Source organism: Cherax quadricarinatus, chromosome 53 (genome assembly GCF_038502225.1).
Source record: "Cherax quadricarinatus isolate ZL_2023a chromosome 53, ASM3850222v1, whole genome shotgun sequence".
Lineage (NCBI taxonomy): Eukaryota > Metazoa > Arthropoda > Malacostraca > Decapoda > Parastacidae > Cherax > Cherax quadricarinatus.
In genome coordinates this window covers 10,006,737-10,025,175 of record NC_091344.1, presented here as the reverse complement: position 1 = coordinate 10,025,175, position 18,439 = coordinate 10,006,737, and the positions used below count along the sequence as shown (strand labels likewise).

Genomic DNA, 18,439 nt, shown 5'->3' with positions numbered 1-18,439 from the left:
TATACACAATATACTTGAGCAGGTTATATTGCACCACCGCGCTATATAACCTGAGAAAACTTGCCCTATTTCTCCTGTTGCTGGCCTTGCAACATTGCACAGCTCCTGATGACGCACTGAGAAATGTGAAAGTACGTGTGCTAAAGATTCCCCTTCCCCCCGTGGCTTGTCTTGCATTGTTAAGTAAAAAGAGTGTAAAATACTGGATATTTACCACTGATACAGTGTCACATCGTCGGTATGAAGGCTGCTAGCCAGGACCTCAATTCTCTTCCCAACACCCTTGATCAGGTCATACAACACACTTACCTCAGTTTAGAGATGACACAGTCTCTCAGTGACCTCACTGGCTCTAGATTCTTATGTCACGGCTCTTTACGGCCTATCATATCACTCACATTCCGGAAGAAAGCCACAGGATCCATGATACTGTAAGGTATCATTTTAAACAAATCACGGAACGGGTGGGGCTCGAACTCATGCCAAGTGAGTCCTAAAACTTACAGGTCAATGAGTTCACCACTCGCCCAGCTGTCTCTAATTAGATTCATCCAACTAGGTATATTGGTTAATGCACTGGCCTCTGAGTATTAGGACGCATCTGCCCTGGCTTCAAGCCCCCGCCCATTCCATGATTTGTCTACAATCCTGTTATTATGGCTTCGCGAGTCAAGTATCGTTTTATATATAAAGGAACGTAAGGTTTTAATGAACCAGGTATGATTACTTCTTACCCGAGCAACAGGATATTCAGAGTAAAATATTGGTCTGAGGTAACTCTTATGGCTTACCGCAGTTCACTAATTTCCGTAGTAAATCTTGTGTGTTCGTGGTGCAAGTGTGAGTTTGTTCACCTGGAAAAACAGGAAGTGACAGATACTGGAATAGAGAGATAAAGGGGCCTATTGCTTACAGGATAAGAGGAAAGACATAGGTGCAGAACAGGTGTTAGCTGAGACGACGTTTCACTGTGTAGAGCTTTTATCAAATCAGAAAATGGTGGGGGTGGTGTTTTGCTGGTCAAGAAACAGTACAATGTCTCCAGACGCAACTGTCGTAAAAAATCAAATCCGTATTACTCTAAAACGCTTTTGTGCTCACTGATGTCATCTGCAGTTACTGATGTCATCTTGAGCTCAACGATGTCATCTTAATCTCACCTGTGGCATCATGAGCTTATTATTGTCACATTGAGTTCACTGATGTCAATTGAGCTTATTGGTTCTATCTTGAGTTCACTGATGCCATTTTGAGCTCATTGATGTCATTTTGAGCTCAATCCTCATTAGAATGTAAAATTTCCCTTCTCTTTCTGCAACCTAATTCCAGAAGGCCCTCGGACCTTGGTCACTCCAAATAATTTGCAATATTCGAAGTCCCTGAACGGAAACGTATCCACTATCCACACATTTTCTTCCATCCATACCTGTACCCGAACAGTTGCTACTGATGATATGCCATAGAAAAGTTAACTGGAAAAAAACTGCTGCAGATTCTACAGCCGAGTATACTGAAAATGTTATTGTTATCCGTGAAGGAATTTAGGTCACGGACCGAGTTGCTGCTACTGTTACAGTGGTTCACCTACCAGTGAAAGCAGAGCAAATTCTCGACGTGAGGAGTCTTGGATCCCCATGCTGAGGACTGTCACTCCCTTTCTCCTTACAGAGAACTAGTAATCCCTCCCATTTTTGGAACTAGCATCCTAGGAGTGGGGGACTAGCACCCCGCATACTGGGGAACTGCCACTCTCAGTTCTGGAGACTGTAGGTGGTAGAAAGTGGTGGTGGTGGTAGTAGTAGTAGTAGTAATAGTAGTAGTAGTAGTAGTAGTAGTAGTAGTAGTAGCAGCAGCAACAGCAGCAGCAGCAGCAGCAGCAACTGCAGCAGCAGCAGCAGTAGTAGTAGTAGTAGTAGTAGTAGTAGTAGTACTAGTAGTAGTAGTAGTAGTAGTAGTAGTAGTAGTAGTAGTAGTAGTAGTAGTAGTAGTAGCATTAACGATTTAGCCCTGTTCGATAAATCGCACACACACACACACACAAACACATGGTACATGACGAGGTGTCAGGGTGGGCACCTGTGACGTGCGGGGTTCCACAGGGGTCAGTCCTAGGACCGGTGCTGTTCCTGATATATGTGAACGACGTGGCGGAAGGAATAGACTGAGAAGGGTTCCTGTTTGCAGATGATGTGAAGTTGATGAGAATAATTCAATCAGACGAGGACCAGACAGAACTGCAAAGGGATCTGGACAAGTTGTTGGCCTGGTCCAGAAACTGGCTCCTGGAGTTCGACCCCACCAAGTGCAAAGTCATAAAGATTGGGGAAGGGCAAAGAAGACCGAACAGGGAGTACAGTCTAGGGGGCCAGAGACTACAAATCTCACTCAAGGAAAAGGATTTTGGGGTGAGTATAACACCGGGCACATCTCCTGAGGCGCACATCAATCAAATAACTGATGCAGCATATGGGCGCCTAACAAACCTAAGAATTGCATTCTGACATCTCAATAATAAGAAATCGTTCAGGACCCTGTACACTGTGTATGTTAGGCCCATATTGGAGTATGCAGGACCAGTTTGGAACCCACACCTAACCAGGCTAGTAATGAAACTAGAGAAAGTGCAAAGGTTTGCAACAAGACTAGTCCCAGAACTAAGGAGCATGTCCTACGAGGAGAGGTTAAATAAGATCGACCTGACGACACTGGAGGACTGGAGAGATAGGGGGGATATGATATGGCACAGCAACAAGGGGTCACAATTGGAAGCTGAAGATTCAGATGAATCACAGGGATGTTAGGAAGTATTTCTTCAGTCACAGAGTTGTCAGGAAGTGGAATAGTCTGGGAAGTGATGTAGTGGAGGCAGGGTCCATATATAGCTTTAAGGAGAGGTATGATAAAGCTCATGAAACAGGAAGAGTGACCTAGTAGCAACCATTGAAGAGGCGGGGCCAGGAGCTGTGAATCGACCCCTGGAACCACAACTGAGTACACATACACACACACACAGACACACACACACACACACACACACACACACACACACACACACACACACACAGGGCCAGGAGCTGTGAATCGACCCCTGCAACCACAAATAGGTGAGTACACACACATGAGGTATGATAAAGCTTACGGTTCAGGGAGAGTGACCTAGTAGCTACCAGTGAAGAGGCGAGGCCAGGAGCTTGGACTGTACCCCTGCAACCTCAACTAGGTGAGTACACACACACACACACACACACACACACACACACACACACACACACACAAAGTCAATCAGCAAGGGAGGACATCTCCCCACACGCGTTCTCAGATCATCGATGTTTAGGGGAGAAAGTGGAACAATTCACCACAAAATTGTGTCAGTATCAAACCAACATTATTTCGGCAATAAGACTGACAAAATTAAATAGAATACTATGAACAAAACAGACATTAATATTAGCTATGAACAGAGACGAGAAAAAGGAATGTATTGAGGATTATTTGAAGGGATCTTCTGTCCCCTGGAAGATATGTTTAATAACGAGATACGAAACATGACAAAGAGTTGATTGACTAGGAGAAGCACAGAGACGAAGAGCATTGTAGAAAGGGTCGGGTGTAGGAATTTGACATCTTAGGCAGAAATGAAATGATAAAAGTCATGAGGAATATAGCGGGAGTCCTGACAGAAGAAGGCTACCAAAGATCATGGAAGACATGACTAAAATGATGATCCTGGAACTGGAGAAGAAACGACAAAGATGGCAAAGGAAAAAGAACTCAAAAATACAACAGGCTTAATATAATGCAAATTAAAAGGGAATTAAAAACACAAGTACAAGACACAGAGAGGAAAATAAAGCACGAAATAAATGAGATTAGGAACATCAAAAAGGATTAAAGATTAAAAGAAATTCGACTGAATTAAAGGAACATATACTATAAATACAACAGTATTGTACACGTAAAACTGCTGGATGAAACAAAATCCCATAAGGCGATAATATCTTCCAAACAGGACCTTGATAACTCAGAGCTGTGTGGTATTGGAAGTGAAGAATTACCAGAAACCTCCTGAGACGAAGTAGCAGCTAGAAGACACATGCAGGTTGTCCTCGAGGAACTATGACTTCGAGAAACAGATAATCAAGTACCAGATTTTTTCAGGATAAGAAATTGTGGGGGAAAAAAATGTTCTGTAAATTCTGTACACAGAAATTACAAAAAAAAAAAAAAAAGTCTTGATGGGAGAGAAATGTGTACTCAAGAACTCGACATATTTTAGCAGTATTTATTTTGGAATACATAGATCAAGACAGGAGAATAAAAACATGGGAGATATGAATAATAAATAAACGAGAGAGAAAAGAGGTGGGTAGAAGGCGGGTCCGCGCAAGGAAAAACAACAAATTATATGCCCAAGGGGACGGGGGCAAGGAGACGGGAAGCAAGAAGGGGAGTAAAAATTCCCACCTCCTTGACACCTATTTCTTTAGTTGTATCATCCTGTCAATCCCCTATCCCCATCTATCATAATCAATTAATCTTTAATATATTTCCGTTTCATCCCCTCTGTTGTTACTTCTCATTTTCTTACTCTCCCTTTTCTCATCCTACCGAAGTCTTCCGGCTCAGGCTGGCAGGTTTCGAAACCCTGTATGAGCCCCATTTTGTGTAACTATTATATAGACTAGAGTAGCAGCACGCTGCTGGTGTATCCAAGTTTACTAAATAAAACTCAACCCCTTTCGTCCCCTATCGTCCGAATTCAAGCTTGGAACGAGTTAAGGGTCTCTCCTCCTTTCCCCTTCTTTCCCTCTTCGCTCATCCCAGTCATCTCCTTCTCTCTCTTCCCCTTTCCTTCCCGCCCTTCATCTCCATCACCCCCCCCCCTCCACAGCAACGACCTAGCAATCACTGGCACGCCAAAAATAGTCACCACTATAGCTGCGTTTGACTCCTCTAATTGGAGACAAGGACGTACTGTTGAACCACTTAAGGCAAGAACGTACAATTTAAGGCAAGAACGTACAGTATATCCCAGTCAACGGAGACAATAACGTCAGTGAAGATAATGATGCAGAACCAGTTAGAGGTGACAAAGATGTATGAATCAATCAGTAGAGGCAAGAACTTAGGGTCCAGTCAGTGAAGGCAAGGACGTATTTATCAATCAGTCGAAGTAAGCACGTACGGATCACTCATTGGGGGAAAGAACGTATCCGTTAATCAGTGTAGGCAATAAAAACAAAAGAACAATTTGTGGATTCATGGACATGTAGACTAACCAGTCGAGGTAAGGACCTTGAGCCAATCAGCGAAAGCAATGATGCAGAAACCAATAAGGAAAGGGTAAAGATGTATGAACCAATCAGTGGAATCGAAGACAAACGGATGTATGAACCAACTCAGCAGTAGAGGAACGCACGGATTAACCAGGAAAAAAGATATATGAACGAGTCAGTGCACTCAAGCACGTACTGCAGATCAGATCTACCACCCTGGAGGTAGGTAAACCAAAAACCTCAACCTAGAGTAGTGGCTTATTCGTCAGGAAGCGTCATAGTGTCTCCTGACACGGGTCCCAGCCATATGATGACCCACTGAGTCAACGTTCGCTGGTTTACCGGAGCTAGGTTTTACAGCCCATTCAAAAAACCCACATAGAAGTGTGCTCTAAGATGACGATTAGTCAAGGGAGACGAAATTAGAAGATGGTAGTGCACAAATAGTGTGGGTGGCCATATGTCATTATACATATTGAAGCGATTGCATCACGGGAACCTGCCTCACTCACCTCAACCCTTGTAAGTCTTGTAAAAAGTGCAGCTGTTGCATGTAAAACATAAATATGTTGTTCTACTAATTACTTTAGTAAATATTATTCATTTGATGAGCTAATATTGAATGTTAAAATATACTACGAGAAGAATTAATTGATTGCTAAAAGAACCATTCCGCAGCAATAAATTTGTTCAAACGTGGCACCATCGGTTCACAACCGACGAACCTAGGTTCAATTCTTGGCGAGTCGAGACATTTGGACGCACTTTTTACAAACGTAGTCCCCTCAAGGGAGGTTCCTTGACGCTGGTGAGGGGCTCTTGATCTAGGGAATTGGATCTATGCTCCAGTTCCCTGAATTAAGCCTGAATACCTTCCATCCCCCCACAGGTTCTGCATAATCCTACGGGTTTAGCGCTTCCCCGTGATAATAATAATAATAATACACACGTAGCCCTTGTTCACCTAACATATGTAAGTACCAGTGTGGTACTAACATGATGTACCTGACATAAATCTTGGGTTTGACATAAGCTGAGGTACGATAACAAACATCTCTTAGATGTAAATTCAACGGTGTAAATAAAATCTCTAAAAAAATTATTTAGTATTCGAATATAACTCCTATATTTATATATTTAAATATGTATGTAGTTAACACTATTATGCAAACGACTAATGAGGAGTTACTAAGGTGGTTTTGGTCATTTATAGAGGATGGAGGAAAGTGGCATGAACTGGAGGGTGTATGAATCTGTATTAGAGGGAAGGCGGGGTAGAGGTTGTCCTAGGAAAGGTTGGAAGGGAGAGGGTAAAGAAGGTTTTGTATGTGAAGGGCTTGGACATCCAGCAGGTGTGTGTGCAAGGGTGTCAGGAGTAGAGACTAGTAGTTTCTATGACTTGACGTGCTGTTGGAGTGTGAGCGAGGGTTGAGGAAAGCCGGTTAGGCGAACTTGATTTCTGGAGGTGAGAAGTGCAGTGTCTGGACTCTGAAGGATATTGCAGACTAGAAGGAGCAACTGAGCTGTACTGTCGGCGCCCCGCTGGCAAGAGACAGTGATAGAGTGATGGTGAAAGTGTCTCTTCTTTTTCGCATCACTCTGACTTGGTGGGAGTCCGCCGGTATGTCACAAAGATATTATGTATGTAATAGCACAAAGGAAAAAAATGGAGTTAAAAGCAAAAATACAATAAAAAATATTTTAGTTCATGAACAATACCCATGACATAGTACCTTGACCATCACATTACAGAGTGTCATCACAACACACAAGTGTGTGTCACTTGACAAATCTGGTTCATACAACTTTAGGTCCAGATATATGGCGAAATTCCGGACGTAATCACATATTACATCTCTGAGTCTTGTGGTTACGGTCATTCTGAAGGTCAGGGCTCCTGCAGAATTACAGCGTCTGTGAACCTTGTACTCGCCTAGTTGAGGTTGCGGGGGTCGAGTCCGAGCTCCTGGCCCCGCCTTTTCACTGATCGCTACTAGGTCACTCTCCCTGAGCCGTGAGCTTTATCATACCTCTGCTTAAAGCTATGTATGGATCCTGCCTCCACTACATCGCTTCCCAAACTATTCCACTTACTGACTACTCTGTGGCTGAAGAAATACTTCCTAACATCCCTGTGATTCATCTGTGTCTTCAGCTTCCAACTGTGTCCCCTTGTTACTGTGTCCAGTCTCTGGAACATCCTGTCTTTGTCCACCTTGTCTATTCCTCTCAGTATTTTTTATGTCGTTATCATGTCCCCCCTATCTCTCCTGTCCTCCAGTGTCGTCAGGTTGATTTCCCTTAACCTCTCCTCGTAGGACATACCTCTTAGCTCTGGGACTAGTCTTGTTGCAAACCTTTGCACTTTCTCTAGTTTCTTCACGTGCTTGGCTAGGTGTGGGTTCCAAACTGGTGCCGCATACTCCAATGTGGGCCTAACATACACGGTGTACAGGGTCCTGAATGATTCCTTATTAAGATGTCGGAATGCTGTTCTGAGGTTTGCTAGGCGCCCATATGCTGCAGCAGTTATTTGGTTGATGTGCGCTTCAGGAGATGTGCCTGGTGTTATACTCACCCCAAGATCTTTTTCCTTGAGTGAGGTTTGTAGTCTCTGACCCCCTAGACTGTACTCCGTCTGCGGCCTTCTTTGCCCTTCCCCAATCTTCATGACTTTGCATTTGGTGGGATTGAACTCCAGGAGCCAATTGCTGGACCAGGTCTGCAGCCTGTCCAGATCCCTTTGTAGTTCTGCCTGGTCTTCGATCGAGTGTATTCTTCTCATCAACTTCACGTCATCTGCAAACAGGGACACCTCAGAGTCTATTCCTTCCGACATGTCGTTCACAAATACCAGAAACAGCACTGGTCCTAGGACTGACCCCTGCGGGACCCCGCTGGTCACAGGTGCCCACTCTGACACCTCGCCACGTACCATGACTCGCTGCTGTCTTCCTGACAAGTATTCCCTGATCCATTGTAGTGCCTTCCCTGTTATCCCTGCTTGGTCCTCCAGTTTTTGCACCAATCTCTTGTGTGGAACTGTGTCAAACGCCTTCTTGCAGTCCAAGAAAATGCAATCCACCCACCCCTCTCTCTCTTGTCTTACTGCTGTCACCATGTCATAGAACTCCAGTAGGTTTGTGACACAGGATTTCCCGTCCCTGAAACCATGTTGGCTGCTGTTGATGAGATCATTCCTTTCCAGGTGTTCCACCACTCTTCTCCTGATAATCTTCTCCATGATTTTGCATACTATACATGTCAGTGACACTGGTCTGTAGTTTAATGCTTCATGTCTGTCTCCTTTTTTAAAGATTGGGACTACATTTGCTGTCTTCCATGCCTCAGGCAATCTCCCTGTTTCGATAGATGTATTGAATATTGTTGTTAGAGGTACACATAGCGCCTCTGCTCCCTCTCTCAATACCCATGGGGAGATGTTATCTGGCCCCATTGCCTTTGAGGTATCTAGCTCACTCAGAAGCCTCTTCACTTCTTCCTCGGTTGTGTGCACTGTGTCCAGCACTTGGTGGTGTGCCCCACCTCTCCGTCTTTCTGGAGTCCCTTCTGTCTCCTCTGTGAACACTTCTTTGAATCTCTTGTTGAGTTCTTCACATACTTCACGGTCATTTCTTGTTGTCTCTCCTCCTTCCTTCCTTAGCCTGATTACCTGGTCCTTGACTGTTGTTTTCCTCCTGATGTGGCTGTACAACAGTTTCGGGTCAGATTTGGCTTTCGCTGCTATGTCATTTTCATATTGTCTTTGGGCCTCCCTTCTTATCTGTGCATATTCGTTTCTGGCTCTACGACTGTTCTCCTTATTCTCCTAGGTCCTTTGCCTTCTATATTTCTTCCATTCCCTAGCACACTTGGTTTTTGCCTCCCTGCACCTTTGGGTAAACCATGGGCTCATCCTGGCTTTTTCATTAATCCTGTTACCCTTGGGTACAAACCTCTCCTCAGCTTCCTTGCATTTTGTTGCTACATATTCCATCATCTCATTAACTGGCTTCCCTGCCAGTTCTCTGTCCCACTGAACCCCGTTCAGGTAGTTCCTCATTCCTGTGTAGTCCCCTTTCTTGTAGTTTGGCTTCATTCGTCCTGGCCTTCCTGCTTCTCCCTCCACTTGTAGCTCTACTGTGTATTCGAAGCTTAAAACCACATGGTCACTGGCCCCAAGGGGTCTTTCATATGTGATGTCCTCGATATCTGCACTACTGAAGGTGAATACTAAGTCCAGCCTTGTCCAGCCTTGTACTGCATTGCTTGAGTCGGTAAACGCAGTGTGGGTCGTTCAGCTCGATAGGTAGTGAAGGATCGATCCTCTTTGGCCCAGTCTCTGACCAATAAAACTGTTGGAGATCTCGGTCTGATTACGTCTCTGTAGAGTGATATTAAAATAAGTTATCTGCAAGGCGAGAGACCGCAGCCTGGCTCGTTTTTCTGACCGTCACTATCCACTCCACACATCACTATCCACTCCACACATCACTATCCACTCCACACATCACTATCCACTCCACACATCACTATCCACTCCACACATCACTATCCACTCCACACATCACTATCCACTCCACACTTGCCAAGATTGTAAGATTCAAATGTAATAGCGCTATCATTGCAGTTTAATTTTATAGCAAGAAAAGTCGGGTCTTGAAGTAGTCAACGCCAATGACGTCATGTACGTAAAGATGGGAACAAATAGAGACCAGAAAAACTATCAGTTCTAGATTTCATAACTAGAAATTTTGTGTATAAAACTTTAAAAATTTTAATGATTCTCCAAATTGCTTTTTTAAACCTAGAATATGCTGCTCGGTTTTTCTAAAGTTTAGTAAAGGAGACTAATATTCTATGGAGTGAAGAGAACACTTAACCTTCTTATTTTTTAGGATTCGGAGATCACAAGAAGATTGTATTGAAACCTTCGAGATCCAAAAAAAAAGCCAATCAAACAAAAAAAAATATTTGAAGGACAATGCGACTCGACGGCAAAGAATATTGAACTGAAACTCAAAGGGAAGATATGCAATGTGCACGTGAGTTTCCATTTTCAATTCGTGGGTTTGTTGAGAATTGTTCCTGACGGGGCATTGTTGCTTTTATTATTGGTGGGAGAGTTCTTCTTTGCCAAGAGATACATAATACTCCGTGATATTTCAAATGCTTATCAAGTAAACTCTTTTGACAATCAGAAGAACAAACCCTCTTCCGATAAAGAATTGAATAAAGCATTATACGAAGGCTGAAATGTAAACTAAAAATTCTTCCCCCTAGGAGCATCTTTGGTGAATGAGAAGGAACAAACCCGGAGGAATTTTGAAGTAACTTCAGCATTCTGAAGTAACTTCAGCATTCTGAAGTAACTTCAGCATTCTGAAGTAACTTCAGCATTCTAGTATCCTGATTGAGGAGTCTTGTAATGAAATGGCTTTACAGTTCATGCTGCCGAGTTCGTCATGAACAAGTATCACCAATAACAACAGTGTGAATTAAGCAAAATTCTGTTCTTGGGTAAAGGAAATACCTAGGGTATTTACTGTCTCTACAACGGTGTTGAATAATGGGTTAACAAATGCACTGCACAAATAATAGATAGCTATAATTTAGATTCTGAACGGATTTAAAAAATGAGTTGGAAAGAAGAGTGAGTGTGGTTAAGTGTGGCTTTGGGCTGCCTCGCATGGCCCAATAGGCCTACTGCAGCGACTCATTGTTCTTAGTTTCTAAGCAAAACTTTGCCCTTCTATCCTGAGTGGGTATATGATTAAATAATTTTCTTAGTGGTGGTAGCAGTTTTTCTGGTTGTGGTGGTAGGTGTATTTGTGGTTGTGATGGTAGCAGTGTGGCTGTGGTGGTAGCAGTGTGGCTGTGGTGGTAGCAGTGTGGCTGTGGTGGTAGCAGAGGTGGAGATGGTCGGGTTCACATTAATAATGGGAAATCAATGTCTTAGAGTTCATATAGTCGGAGCTAAATGCACTTTTTTTTACAATATGCCATGATAATTATCTTCACTTATTTATTTATGCCGAGAGTGTGGACGGTAGGAGTGAAGGGTGGGAGGAGAGCCATTTGTTATACTATCTTAACCTCATCTCTCTCTCTAGAGAGAGAAAAAAAAACGACTGATAGACAATAATTCACTTTTTCTAAATAGATTAAGGTCCGTAAGGTCTTCGGAACTAAGTGCCTCTACTTAAGTGCCTCTACTTAATTGCCTCTTTGCTAGATAGCTATACATCTATAAAAAAAATATATGTATCTAATGGTAGAACTCATATCTATAATTTTTAAAGGGGTGGACCGGTAAGCCAGCGGAAGGCCTCGGTCAGATGACTAGAAGCCCCAGCTGCGGGTCATCATACGAGTAAGACGAACATCAGGAAACACTTGCCCTGTTTCCTGACAAACCTTACCTATCCTAACCAATACAAGTATGAGGTGACCTACTTTACGCAATGTACTACGTCCTACAGCAGTCTCAAACCAGTACAAGTACTAGGTATAAAAATACTCACAAATTGTGATATAAAAACGCAAAAGCAGCATTCGGGACATTAATAAGACGTTTCGCCCAATGGCAACTTCGTCACTGGAATAAAGAGAGCAACAACAGCAAGAATATGTAATGGTCAGAGGTCAGGGAATCAAGTGAAGTCAAGTTCGGTGAGGTCAAATGTCAGTGTGTGAATTAACTGCTGATCGTACCTCGCGTGGCGAGATAAAAACGGATCATCGCAACATTAAGACCCGTGCCAGGACCCCGGTCTTGGCGAGCATTATTCTTACGCGTGGCGAGCAAGGATCAGTCTAGCGAGGACATCTCGTACACTAAAACTTCGGGAGTTCTGGGCCACTATGCTGGACACGGTGATCCAGGACGCGTAGATCACTCGATGTTCTGCAAATCACACACTCCTTCAGCAACAGTCTAGCTTCCTTCTACTTTATCATTCATTTGCCAGCGAGAGAAGCCGAGTCTCCTCTGGCTTGAGATAAATGTTTGTAAGTAATGTTGCTTGTTCGACGAATTATAGGCATTCTAATATCTCTCATGTCATTGCATACACGAGAGATGAAAACTATTCATTAGCCTAAGGCCATATATTCTGGAGTAAACGCCTAGATAGCCCGGGGATAGTCATGTGTAGTCAGGTTATTGCGTACTTTGTCTCAAGGTTCAAGGTTGGTAGATTTGAGTTCCCTCTGAACTGAAATAAATGTTTACATAATATACATATATATATACATATACATATATATATATATATATATATATATATATATATATATATATATATATATATATATATATATATATATATATATATATATATATATATGATAAATTAGACACATGTGCAACTCTTGGGTATCTTTATTGAGGAAACGTTTCGCCACGCTGTGGCTTCATCAGTCCATACGTAGGAGAAACTTGAAGAACAGGAGGAGAATGAGGTAATCAGTCCCTCAACCTTGAGTCGATGTGTTCAGTCCATCAATCTTGAGTAGAATACGGCATATGAGCGGAGAAGCAGCTTATAAACCGTATGGCAGGAGAGGTGCAGCAGTCATAGGTGGTGTCACATTTGTTCAATGTTGAAGTAGGTCGTGCCCAAGAATTAGGCAAGCGAAGAATTCCTAAGTATTAAGATCCCAAGAAGTTGCAGTGTCTGACAGGTTTGTAGATGAATGGTTGAGAGAACCGACATGTTGATAAATTAGACACATGTGCAACTCTTGGGTATCTTTATTGAGGAAACGTTTCGCCACACAGTGGCTTCATCAGTCCATACGTAGGAGAAACTTGAAGAACAGGAGGAGAATGAGGTAATCAGTCCCTCAACCTTGAGTCGATGTGTTCAGTCCAAATGTGACACCACCTATGACTGCTGCACCTCTCCTGCCATACGGTTTATAAGCTGCTTCTCCGCTCACATGCCGTATTCTACTCAAGATTGATGGACTGAACACATCGACTCAAGGTTGAGGGACTGATTACCTCATTCTCCTCCTGTTCTTCAAGTTCCTCCTACGTATGGACTGATGAAGCCACTGTGTGGCGAAACGTTTCCTCAATAAAGTTACCCAGGAGTTGCACATGTGTCTAATTTATCAACATGTCGGTTCTCTGAGCCATTCATCTACAAATATATATATATATATATATATATATATATATATATATATATATATATATATATATATATATATATATATATATATATATATATATATATATATATATATATATATATATATATATATATATATATATATATGCAATAAGATCACAGTAAACAGGTGATTTCAATATATGCAAAACAACCACTCTGAAAGAATAGAGAAATTCCAAGCGCTTTCGTGACTACTCACATTATCAAGGAACTATGATAGTTCCTTGATAATGTGAGTAGTCACGAAAGCGCTTGGAATTTCTCTATTCTTTCAGAGTGGTTGTTTTGCATATATATATATATATATATATATATATATATATATATATATATATATATATATATATATATATATATATATATATATATATATATATATATATATATATATATATATATATATATATATATATATATATATATATATATATATATATATATATATATATATATATATCATGCTGTGTGTCTATTGTTTAATTCTGCTATTAAGTAATTACGAATATACATTCTCTGTTTTCCACTTATGATTAATTTAAAACACAACAGCGCTCACTGAACACCCAGCTGGGGGAAAGTAGCGGGTGCACACAACCTAATATGACCTAGAGGTGAGGTTGATGTGGGCGTGGTGTGGGTGTGGTGTGGGCGTGTCGCTTGTGGGGGGTGGGGGGTGTCATAGTAGTATATAAGTCCACGTACACACTCCTCTCACCATCACATTCCAGCCATGGCTCTCAAGGTGCGCATATACTTCTATACTCCATGTATCGATTACCTGTTATTTAAAAATGTATATATAAGGGAAATGTTGCAGTTGTAACTCACTCAGAACACCACGTTGGAAAAAGAACGGACGAGAAATTTACCAGAATATACTGATTCCTGTTTTGGGGATCTTTTAATCATAGTCTAATTGATCAAAAAGTAGGGGTACAAGTTTGATTGCATACCACCTTAAGAAATATTCATGCATGTTAGTGGCTGTCTTTGTGTTTCACAATATTTTACTGCATGTAAACTAAGCACTGTATGCTATGTAGAGAAATATATATTTGAATTTGAAGATGTTGAGTCTGAGAGAACCTCCAGTGATTTTTTTTTTTCGGAAAACTCGACATTGATTATCACCGGATAATATAGCTACCGAGAGAGCTTCTGATATATATATATATATATATATATATATATATATATATATATATATATATATATATATATATGTCGTGCCGAATATGTAAAACTGCTCAATTAGCAGGAACTCATTTAAAATTAAGTCCTTTCTAAAATTTTCTCTTATACGTTTAAATATATATTTTTTTCATTAATGTTAATGTAAAAATTTTTAATTTTGCACCAAAAGAATTTTAGAAAAGTGACCTAACCTTATTATAACAAAAACAATTTATTTTAGCCTAACCCAACTAAATATATTTTAGATTTCTTTACAATAATTTAATACTAAACAAACACAGTGAAATATATTTTTTTCGTTAGGTTCAGAAAGATTTTGGCGAAATTATTGCGTACACAAATTTTGGCTTGACCTATATGGCAAGAGGAGAGTTGCCATTTAAGCCAAGATAGCAAGTTCTGCCTATTCGGCACGACATATATATATATATATATATATATATATAATAGAACAGGTTAGCAGCAAGGTGACTAGTGGTTGGAAAGACTCATAAAACTGGGTAAAACTTTATTAAAACCATGTTTCGCTCAAGATGACGTTTCCCCTGAGCAAAGCGTCGTTATAATAAAGGTTGACGCCATTTTAGGTTAATTTTAACATTTTCACATAAGTTTTTCAAGGATGAATATTGACCTCTAATAAACACGGTCTTTTGAACTTGCATAATTCACACCATGTTCAAATAAGTTTTATTTAAAGTCCTCAGGTAATAATAATAATAATAGTAATAATAATAATAATAATAGTAATAATAATAATAATAGTAATAATAATAATAATAGTAATAATAATACTGTTTAACTTAATGCCATGTTTCAGCACTTCGTCCTGGTGTGTGTGGCAGCTGTGGTTCTAGCAGAGGAACCTCCTAGTTACTCTGGCCCTCCATCATACGTCCAACCCTCACCCTATCTACTAGAAGATGATCTAGATTATCCTCCTAGATACTCTGGCCCACCTTCGTACGCCTCACCTCCCACTTATCCCACACACTTACCATACGAGCAAGATGATGATCTGGTTCATCCTCCAAAATACCCTGCCAATCCTGCATATGCCCCACCTCCCTCATATCCTCCACACTCTCCATACAAGCAAGATTACCGAGACGTAAGTAACACACACACAAACACACACACACACACACACACACCGGTGGCCTGGTGGCTAAAGCTCCCGCTTCACACGCGGAGGGCCAGGGTTCGATTCCCGGCGGGTGGAAACATTTCGACACGTTTCCTTACACCTGTTGTCCTGTTCACCTAGCAGCAAATAGGTACCTGGGTGTTAGTCGACTGGTGTGGGTCGCATCCTGGGGGACAAGATTAAGGACCCCAATGGAAATAAGTTAGACAGTCCTCGATGACGCACTGACTTTCTTGGGTTATCCTGGGTGGCTAACCCTCCGGGGTTAAAAATCCGAACGAAATCTTATCTTACACACACACACATACATATATATATATATATATATATATATATATATATATATATATATATATATATATATATATATATATATATATATATATAAATTCATAACTTTCTGTATATTGCTTTAACTTTAAATTTATTTCTGTTCTATGTCCATCACTGATATTAGACAGTCAACGAGAATTACTTCTTCATCTTATGTTCATTAATTTAAGACACAGTTGCAGTTAAATGGAACATTTATTGACGACATTTCGCGCACAGGATAGTCGTTATCAAGTAAGCAATATCATGTTAACTTTTCCTGCAACGAAAGATACAACATTTACTCCATCTGCTTCAGTTAATTCACATGATTTGTACAGGTAACAATAAACTAATGTAATGCCCGAATGAATTGTCTTGGGAATTACTTAGTCAAGTGTTACTTTTCTAAATAATATTCTCACTCATAAGTAACATAATTTATGCTGAAATAATTTGCATACATACAGCTCATGCTTAATACCAATCATAATAATGTTTCAAATTCGTCAACGTATCTATAAAAAAATATATGCAAACTCTTCTCATCTATTTTGCGATAAGACACACGTACAACAGTTGCATATCTTTATTACTAAATCCTTTAGTCGATTACAAGCAATAAAGATACCCGAGTGTTGTACATGTCTTATTCAATTTGACGGTATAGTATTCAGCAGTAATTTAATGCTTCTACTTTATGTGATGAATATTTGTGATTTTTTTTTTTTTGCAGGCTCCCCCCAAGTATTCCTTCAACTATGGTGTGGTGGACCACTATTCCGGTACCAACTTCGGTCACTCTGAGGTCCGAGACGGCTACAAGACCGAGGGCAGCTACTCGGTGGACCTACCTGACGGCCGCAAACAAACTGTCAACTACGTGGACAACGGCGATGGTTTGGAGGCTGTGGTCACCTACGAGGGTGAAGCCCAGTACCCAGAGTACAAGCCAGAATATAAGCCTGAGTACAAGCTAGCATATAAGCCTGAGTACAAACCAGAATATAAGCCTGAGTACAAGCCAGAATATAAGCCTGAGTACAAGCCAGAATATAAGCCTGAGTACAAGCCAGAATACAAGCCAATTCCAGTGTACAAACCTACCCCAGCCTATAAGCCTGCTCCGACTTACAAACCCACTCCCACCTACAAGCCCACCTACGAACCATCTCCTAAGTACCCTAGTTATCCTACCTCAGCTTACGAACCTGCTCCCAGTTACCCACCTCCATCTTACGAACCCGTCCCTAGCTACCCTGTCCCAGGTTATGGTCCCGTTCCTACTTACACAGACGATAGCTCTGTCCCAGGTTATGGCCCCATTCCTACTTATACAGACGATAGCTACGAACCTTACCCTGTTCCTAGTTACGACCCCATCCCCAACTACTCAGACGATAGCTATGAGCCAGCTATTACCTCTTACGATCCAAGTCCAAGCTATCCTGCCCCTCACTCTTCTTAAGGACAAGTGTAAATCACTCTAGTAACAAATGTAACTTATTTCAATAAAGTTTTTTAGTAAAGACTAAGGACATTATTATTTCCTAACACATGAAGCCATGAATGTAATATATGTAAGCCCATTTTATAAAGGGAGGAATGTAAGTCATAATACCATGGCTGGAACATTTCACACACACACACACATAGAAGCCAAGATACAGAGATTAGAAGAGGAGCTGAGACATCTGAAACAGCCTAGAGACAAAGATATTACAGAAGTAGCATCAGCAATGTCTACATCAGACACAGACAACGGATCTGAAGGGAGCATGGAAGCTAAACTTTATGCAGAGGTCCTGTCAAAACCACATGGGGGCCAAAACAAAGACAGGGAGCACACTAGGACAGAATGAGAGGTTAGAAGACATTGAAGGAACTAGGACATGTGCAGGGACCTTACCAGACACTTGTGGGGGGCCAGGAGCAGGTGAGCAGGAAGGACAAACCAATGAGCATAGGGGTCACAGCTAGGGAAGGGACTGAAGGAAGGAACACTCCACGGGAAGGAACTAAAACACCTCAGAGGATGCAATGGGAGTCACAGTGGGAGGTGGAAAGGGAGAGATCAGTTTTTGTCTATGGGCTAGACGAAGCTAAAGGGGAAACTTATGAGGAAAGAAAGCAGGAGGAGAAAAAAGCGATTGAAGGTATCATGAAGGTGATAGGCGAGGGAGACATGACCCAGGTGGCAAATTTTCGGAGAATTGGGTGGTTCACAAAGAAAAGGAATCGGCCTCTCAAAGTAATTTTCAAGGCAGAATCAACCCGAACCATGATACTGCAGGAGAAAGCACGGCTGAGAGGCAAACAGGAGTTCA

The 18,439-nt window shown here is 41.3% G+C and overlaps 1 protein-coding gene across 1 annotated transcript; it reads left to right on the top strand.

Annotated features, from left to right (window-relative positions):
• The first annotated feature begins 240 nt into the window (after window positions 1–240).
• On the top strand, window positions 241–17,600 carry LOC128692269 (adhesive plaque matrix protein-like). Its single transcript, XM_070096234.1, has 4 exons — window positions 241–431; window positions 5,955–6,084; window positions 15,474–15,764; window positions 16,849–17,600. Exons 1-4 carry the CDS (start codon window positions 241–243, stop codon window positions 17,578–17,580), a joined length of 1,344 nt encoding a protein of 447 aa, XP_069952335.1. The 3' UTR covers window positions 17,581–17,600.
• Window positions 17,601–18,439: the final 839 nt, after the last annotated feature.

Coding starts and splice junctions, on each gene's coding strand:
- LOC128692269 (XM_070096234.1), top strand. CDS start 241: ATGAAGGCTGCTAGCCAGGACCTCAATTCTCTTCCCAACACCCTTGAT. Junction 6,085..15,473: donor AGGGAGGTTCCTTGACGCTG/GTGAGGGGCTCT, acceptor GCCATGTTTCAG/CACTTCGTCCTGGTGTGTGT. Junction 15,765..16,848: donor ACAAGCAAGATTACCGAGAC/GTAAGTAACACA, acceptor TTTTTTTTGCAG/GCTCCCCCCAAGTATTCCTT.